At 41.1% G+C, this 8,824-nt stretch overlaps 1 protein-coding gene across 1 annotated transcript in view; it reads left to right on the plus strand.

Annotated features, from left to right (window-relative positions):
* Positions 1-3,112, plus strand: part of LOC108787106 (keratin, type I cytoskeletal 47 kDa-like) — a 20,355-nt gene extending 17,243 nt beyond the window's left edge. Inside the window, exon 8 of the mRNA XM_018556563.1 lies at positions 3,015-3,112. Coding sequence (XP_018412065.1) covers positions 3,015-3,112 — 98 coding nt within the window. The remainder of the gene's footprint in view (positions 1-3,014) is intronic.
* The last annotated feature ends 5,712 nt before the right edge of the window (positions 3,113-8,824 follow it).

The following is an 8,824-nucleotide window of genomic DNA, read 5'->3' on the forward strand; positions in this document are numbered from 1 at the left end:
TCACAAATAAAAAAGTAAACCCCCCCAATGTTTAAGTCCCCCCCCTTCGTTTACGCACATATAAACGTAAATATGCGTTGCATGCGCCAGCGCGCAAAAATGACAATTGCGCTACACGTTACATATTGAAGCGAACGTCGCAGTGAAAGCAATCATCTTAGGGCTATCAATCACTGATAACACTAAACTGATGAGCGGTAAAAGCTTTTAATGCGTCGCCTATGGCCAATTTTGGGGAATGTAGTTTTTTGGGGTTTCGCGCGCGTGCGCAATTTTAAGGCTTGACATGTTTGGTGTCTCTTTACCCGACGTGACCCCGTCTTTTATATTTTACCAAAAAATTGGGTAATAATAAATGTTTTAGAATTTATTATAGGGGAAACTGTTTTTTTTTAAATTTTCTGTAATGTTTCCTTAATATATTCAAAAATAAAAACCCGGTGGTGAATAAATACCACCAAAATAAAGCTCTATGTGTCCCCAAAAAAGGGTATAAAATTCATTTCAGTACAGCGCTGCATGGCGGAATAAATGTCAGTCAAAGTACCACAGCGCTGAATACTGAAAAATGGCCTGGATGGGAAGGGGGTTTAACACCCCGGATGTCAACTGGTTAAACTGCCTGTGAAGTGGCGCTCTGTACGATGTATAGAATCTGCTGCAGCAAAAATTACATTTAAATTGCTGGTAATTGATTTTCCCTTAATCTTGTGTTTCATTTATGTTTATTAATTTTCAACACATAACTTTCCATTTCATTTTCATATACATTTATACACTTATTCACTTATTCACTTGTACAACCTACAACATTTAACATAACTATTCAATATTACATTACTGTTTTATTAATTGCAATACCTTTAACGCCCCCCCCCCCCCCCAAAAAAAAAAGAAGGGGGGAGGGAAGGGAAAATGGAATAGGGGATAAAGGGAGAGTGCGTGATTATATTAGGGAATGGGATCTTCCCCTTTCTACATTAGTGTTCCAGTTATATTTCTTAATATTGTTGCACAAGCTGGAAGTCTTCCCTTAATCTTGTAAACAACTGCTGGGGGAGACAACTGCCTGTATGAAGAGGCCACATTTTAGGACACTCGGAACAAGGTTAGAGATGTTTTGGATAAATTAGTGTTGGCGGTGCCTTCACACCATAACCCTTCAGTTATTCTTGACGAGTGCAGAATTTGACCCTGCTCTAAAAATTCTAATTATATATACCTGTCACACAGGTGTGGAAAAAATGGGACCTTGGTATTGGTGCCTCCACACTGCAACCCCTCACAGTTACTCTTGATGAGCGCAGGAATAGGCACTGCTGTAAAAAAATAAAATGATATGCACCTGTCACACACCTGTCTCTTTGTTGGCCTTTCAGACATGATGCAGGGATTCTCATAACATTTTATTAGAGAATGTGGGATGGAAAATTGGTGCTTGGGGGTAATACTTTATTGCATGTTGTGCTTGGTGCACTATAAACTGTTGTACAATGGCCTATTACAAAAAAAACGGGAACACTTGCGGTGCAGAAGGGGAACACTTGCGGTGCAGAAGGGGAACACCTGCGACACAGAAGGGGGAACAGCAATGATGCAGCAAAAGAACCTGCTTCTGAAAAAAAAAATGGTGATGCAGAAGGAGGAACACCAGCGACTCACACAAAACCCCCCAAAAAAGAGAATATACAGCACAGAAAATAATTCTATATACTTTACAGAGTACTGTATATAGCACTAACATGCTGTATAAAGCACTGACACCAGTTAGCTTACACTACACCTAAATATCATTAACAACAGCAACACACTATAGGGCTATGGTGTAAGCAGCCTTATATAGTGTGGGGCTGCGACTTAGCTGTGAGCCATGATTGGGCAAAGTCATCATTACTTTGCCCAATCATGGCGCTTACAGTGCACTGTGCCGTGATTGGGCAAAGTCTTGCATCTGCCTGTGGTTAGGTGCATTGCTTTACTCAATCAGGGCTTTCACAAGACACTGTAGAGTGCCCAGCGCCTTGTGGGGTGCTCGGCGGGCGAACAGCACACCGAACGCCTTGATAGTTTGTGTGTTCGCCGAACACACAAACTAGCGATGTTCGAGTCGAAGTGTTTTTCAACTCGAACATCAAGCCCAACCCTCAGTCTGATTTTGTCAGTTGGTAGAACTGGATGATGATTTGGATGTCTAATGCTAGGCATACACTAGTAGATTTTTTTCTGTTCAGCTTTTGGGCTTAAAGGAAAATACTAACAGCAATGATAGAACAATCTCGAAGGAAGTGGATACTGGCTGAGAATGAACTCTCAGCTGGTTATATCTCAGTCTACTATAACCTCTAGATAAGAGTACCTTGCTCCATGAGTATCATACATTTGTGCCAATCGGGGGTAAAAAGAAAAAATATGATGCTCGGATCACGAGAAAACATTTGGCTTTGATCATACAGTGCATAGCTTTATGAAACGATGGTTACTCTGTCACTGTTAATTTTTTGTTTTAGGCTAGGTCTCCTCACATTTCTCAAAGGGTTATTGTCATGCATTTCTAGCATCTCCAAAGTGCTCTCTCCAACCAGCTCTCTTCAATTTTGTCATCGGGGCCAAAAGGCTCAGTAAAAATGTTGGCAGTGGTTGAGTTGTGCAGTATATGCAGTGTTTATGCTGTATCACCCCGATGACCTACTCTTAATTAAGGGGAAGCAGAGCACTTAGTAAGCCTGGATAATGAACCCTCTGCATCTGCAGCTGTATCCAACATCCATGAAGACCTAGCCTTAAGGGCATATTTATAATGTAGTGAATGTGAAATTCACCAAACATGTACTGGACATAAATCAATCACTGTTGTTCAAAACACATGTGCCAAGAAGGTTCACCAGCACTGAATGAATTGGTTAATATTACATTTACTGCTTTATAACTATGCCCCTTAGTGTGATTTCAGTTGCAAACAAAACGCACATCCTAGAATCTTTATTAATGTAATTACCTGATCTTCATTGCAGACCCAACTAAAACCAGAAAGGTGAAGACCATTATTGAGGAAGTGGTTGATGGAAAAGTTGTGTCCTCAACAGTTCAGGAGATTGAAGAAAATATGAACTAAAAAAGAAAAGCCAAGGTGAAAGGAAAACACATTAGAATTGGCAACAATAGGTGGTGCTGGCTTGCGGTGGAGGTCTTAAGCAATATTACTGCTCTATGTGAACGGGACATGGAGTTTTTTATTTTTTTATTCAATAAAGCCTTTCATGCTTCCTGAATGACTAGGTATGTCTTTTCTGCTAAGAGTACATAAGTGAAACATCTATACTGTATAATCTGTATAATTAATAATACTTTAGTCAATTGGGTTTCTTTTCATGTAAATGTGTGCTTGCCTGGCTGAAGACATTTAAAGAAACAGATACTTTTTCAACTTACTGCTTGGAAAAGTTTACCTGCAGGTAGGACAGGGCGCTGAAGATCAGCCAACACATTTAAATGCAGGGTTAGGTAATAACAGTGCAGTCAGAACATGAGTTCACCATACTCAGTGGCCAAGAGAGTGTGGATGGGTAGAGGCTCGAAAGATGCAACATGTATGTTTACTTTTTTATGTCCAGGAGTATTCAAAACCTTAAAGATGAGATCAAATTTTGATCAACAAGTTAGATGAAGGGTAAATTAACAGGGTTATGTAAATGGCAATCCTACCCCTAGCTGCGTACTAACCTGCCGCTCAGTTTGCCTATTTAAGCAAAGAAAAGAACATGATTTTGATGTACAAAATGTTTAGTGTTGATGGCAACATGAGCAACAAACTTTTTACAGTAAACTCCATAACAAAGACTAGAGGCCAACACCGAAAACTAGTGGAGAAAAGATTTAACCACAAGGGGCATAGGGGCTTTTTTTTCAGTTAGAGCAGTCAAAGTCTGAAACCTGCTGCCACCAGAAGTGGTATCAGCTGAGAGTATTGAATCATTCAAGCAGCATTTAGATACCTTCCTCAGAGTCCGTAACATACAGGGGTACATGTACTCTTAAAACAAGGTCACACAGGGACTTGTATACACACATACACAATCACACACAGACACACAAAGGTTGAATGTGATGGACCTGTGTCTTTATTCAACCTCAAATACTAGGTAACTATGTAAGAAGCCCTAGATCCCTAGAGCCCAAGAAGTTGCTTTGGACATAAGACTCTCTCTCTCCACCCTTACATACTTGTGCTGGTGCATGACAATTGGCTGCTAAACAAATGTCACAGGTACCATTGAAAAGTCAAGGACACCTCAGGGAAGCACAAGACTACCTAGACTGTAATTCGCACAGGAACACAAGGATTGGACAGTCGAGCATTGGAAAAAAGTAAAATTCCACAACTGTCACAGACCTACCCGGATCAGAGCTCCGGGTTTGAGGCGTGCCGTCCGTCCATGACGTCACGGTTGACTCCTCCCCTTGGCTGCAGCTCCTCCTCAAAAACACAGCTGAGCCACTCACTCGGCGTTCTATCGTTCTGGAACGTCGAGCGAGTGGCTCTGAGGACAGAGCAAGAGACAGTGTGTTACAGGCTGAACTGGAGAGTGAGACTCATTGCTGCACACCAGGACCTGCCATTGGACCAACACTGAGGTTGCATCGATCACCCCACGTACCATCCACATTGCCTCATACCTTCAAGCAAACCGCAAGTAACTGGCAAACTTCCCACCTGTTATTTCCACTCAAATACCTGGTTGTGCTGTATTAGGAACTCAGGCTTGGCTTAACAAGTAATCAACCACCTGTTGAAACTACTTCACTTTTACTTATGCTGAACTGTTGAACTGTGATCAGAGATAACCATTGACAACTCATCTGTTTGTTGCACCCCCAAACATAACCGCATTGCTCACTTGATGAACTGAGATTAGCAAGATACCAACTGCTCATAGCAGTCCGCCATCATATGCGGATCTGCTCCAACCTATTTGTTGCCACTTCCTCATCCTCCCACCTGTTACATCCACTTCCATTTACATCTTCGGTGCTCTCTTGACTACTGAGTCAGTAGCAAAACTGTTGTCCTAGGAGTCCGCCAGCATATGTGGATCTACTCCAACCTATTGCCTGCCACTTCCTCAAACTTACTTTCTTAGTACAACCGTTATTAGCGTAGTGTATTACATCAAACCAACACACATAGGTCGGGGTACATGATGTTAAGCGGTTCCCCTTGGTACTGAGTGCATTGGGGTCCGCCAAACTGAACCAAAACCTCAATCCTATTTATCAATCTCCGCAGCTGAGATCCATACTAACCCAAACCTTGCTAGACTGTGACAGTAACCATCAAATCTCACAGAACTGGACAGTGCTATTCATCAGACATGGTGTCAGATTCCTCGCATCACCTTTCAACATCTCGTGGAGTCAATGCCAAGAAGAATCGCCGCAGTATTGAAGGCAAAAGGTGGCCCAACGAAGTACTGATGGGGTGGTCATAATAATCTGCCCACTCAGTGTATAAATCCTGATGGGGTGGTCATAATAATCTGGCCACTCAGTGTATAAATCCTGATGGGGTGGTCATAATAATCTGGCCACTCAGTGTATAAATCCTGTATAATAATAATAATAATAATAATAATAATAGACTGCAGAATGGGTCATTTCAATTCAGTCTGCAAAACCCAATAATACATATCATCAGTTACATTTGCCAAGACCAAAGGCAAGATAAACTATCTCCATCCATTCCAATCACTACCTACAGACCACAATGCACTTCTACAACAAGAAAAAAAACATCAAGTATGACATTAATTATAGAGGTCTACATATCTGTCCAAAACGAGCGACACCTGAAGAGGGACATAGAGATTTGGTTGCAAAAGAGGGGCAGTACCTCCAAATGAGAGACAGTTAGTAGGAGGTATGTTGTCATTCTAAATTACATTGTTGCTTATTTTACTAGCTGTAGCAAGGTGTTACGGACAACACATAGTAACCTGACCTTCATAAACGGGGGGTAATTATTTAGCATAGCATTAGACTAAAGTTAAACAATATTTATTTGATCGAAACTGACCAAAACAATGCATGTGAATTAACTAGTCAGCAGATAGTAAAGTTAATCAGAGAATGTTTGTGAAACTATAGCATAGTCTTCCTATCTTATGAGACCATTTTGAGACATTTCAGTGGACATTGCCATTGATATGATGTTATAACCTCAATAAAGGCATTTTATTTCGATATCCTCGGTGTGCTGGTGGTCTTCTAGACTCCAGGATATCCCAGATCACATCAGCACCCATTTTACATGGACAGGTCAGGAGTGAATTATTCCAGGAAATGGAGCACATCTTGAGGAGTGGGCAACTCTTTGGATATGGGGCCTCACTCGTCTTTGACAGATAAAATCACAAATGTAGTTTAAGAAATAATATGACATACCAGAGTAATTCAAACAAAGTAGTAGCCAAAACCTAAGTAGAAATGCCTGTTTCCTGTCAGCATGTTGCAGAGAAGGAACCTTGCTCTCTGTGTAGAAGTCAGTGATTTTAGGCGTATCCACAAGTTTATGATACACTACGGTGAGGTTCTTTCTGATGTATATTGGCTATAGATCAGGGGTGGCAAACTCAAATTCATCGGGGGCCGCATCAGCAGTATGGTTACCCTCAAAGGGCCGGTTGTATAGGACTATGCATCTACTCTTTATTATCATAAATATTTACGTTTATTTAACGTTTATTCGCGTGGGGCTGGTTTTATTTTTTTCTGTTTTTATTTACTTTGTAAAAAATGTTCATTTGTTTTTTTATTTTACTTAATCGCCTTTTTATTTTTTAAATTTTTATTTAGTTGCATTTTTAATTAATATATCATCAATCATTTCCAGCCCAGTGCCAAGTGTTGCATTTGGCTGACAGTAGACTGATAAGAGGTAGACAATACACACTACATTTACACTGGTTTGTGTATGTGAAAGTCAGATTAAAAAAAATCTTCCCAGTATTATATTGTTCCCACGCAAACACCAAAGAACCCCTAAGGGCACCTTTACACATAGTTGTAGTTAACAAGGCAGATGACCGATTAGAAGTTATGTGACTCGGCAGGTGATAATGTACTCATTTGAAAAATGTACTTTCCATTTTAAATAACTTTACGTTCTGTCACAGTCACACACAGTTTTATGGCACTCTTGTACCTTTTTATATATAGCTTTTTGTATACATAACTGTAGTATTAAGAAAGTTCAAACAAAATAAATACCTTATTCTTTGTAAAAACAGAGGCAAATATAAAGCTGTGACCCATAACACATTTCAAATTAAACAAAGAAATTAATGAGCTATCATGAGTACTATACACTGAGTGGCCAGATTATTATGACCACCTGACGTTTGTAGGCAAATTAGCTATAATTAGCTATAATTTTGCGCTGAAGTTGCTAGAGGGCCAGACCATTATAAATAGGGAAGCAGGCTGTTTACCACGGCAGTAGAAGTGATTTTTTCTGAAGATATGGGTAAACAACGCGATTTAACAGCCTTTGAACGTGGGATGATTGCTGGCGCTCGGAGCCATGGAGCGAGTATCAGCAAAACAACAGAATTCGTTAAATGCTCAAGAGCAGCTGTTGTTAAAGTGTTTACAGACTGGACTGTCAGCCGAAAATCTGGGTCTGAACGTGCGAATTGTGGCCGTCAGTGACTAGTCAATGTTAAGGCAGAACGGAGAGTGGCAAGACTGGTACAAGACAACAGAAGGGCAACAGTGCAGTGTCAGATTCCTCGCATCAACTTTCAACATCTCGTGGAGTCATCTCGTGGCCCAACGAAGTACTGATGGGGTGGTCATAATAATCTGGCCACTCAGTGTATCTTTGCTGCAGTTTTCATAAACTAACAGCTACCACTGAACTCCTGCCGTGAAATGACAGGTCCGGCCATAATGTAAACAAAAGGGCAGAGCGATTTTACAAACAGATGGGTGGAGCGTATGACAGTGAGCTGTCATGACATGAAAACAAATGGGCGTATCGGGTCTTGATGTTCAGCTCGAGTGTTTACTTCGGCTGCTGTACGTGCTATTGAGAATGGGTTTCTGCAGCTGAAGCGAGCCATAGGATTAGCCGAGCGTTCAGCTAAATCCTTCGGCAGATTAGTGAATAACCCCCCTAAATAGAGAAAATTCTGTTCTGTTTTCTGGAAACCGTTATGCTCTGCCCTGGAAAGGTGTTATTTCAAATAGCTGAAAATTGCAAATTGCATGTTAAGGTTCATTATTCAACAAGTATCCTAGACTGGTCTCCTTATTCCTTTTGGACGATAAGGTGTTGCCAATACCTGGGGATCAGAGACATTAAAACCAGTTGGGCATGGGGTGATGGCTTAGTGGAGGAGACCTGCTTGGCATTGTTAAGGAAGATTCCCCTGTGGTGTCATGCGCCCTCCAACCATATAACATGGGCCTCCAGTGTACGACAGGACTTCCGTACTAGGCCTGGAACCACTGTATATGTAATATACATATTACACAGGAAACCACTCAATGAAATACTTATGAAGGGCCCCTTTGTACAGTATATAGTGGTTCCAGGCCTAGTACACAAGTCCTGTCCAACACCGGAGGCCTATATTATATGGTTGCAGGGCACATGACACTACAGGGGAATTTTCCTTAATGCCACCATGCAGGCTGACCCTTCTCTACTAGGCCACCACCCTATGCCCAATCAGAAGTGGTTTTAATGTCTCTGTTCGCCAATCTCTAGGTATTTGCAACACCTTAACTTCCAAAAGGAAGGCCAGTCCAGAATACTTGTTGTAAA

The sequence above is a fragment of the Nanorana parkeri genome, unplaced genomic scaffold, assembly GCF_000935625.1.
Source record: "Nanorana parkeri isolate BGI_ZX_2015 unplaced genomic scaffold, ASM93562v1 scaffold242, whole genome shotgun sequence".
Classification (NCBI taxonomy): domain Eukaryota; kingdom Metazoa; phylum Chordata; class Amphibia; order Anura; family Dicroglossidae; genus Nanorana; species Nanorana parkeri.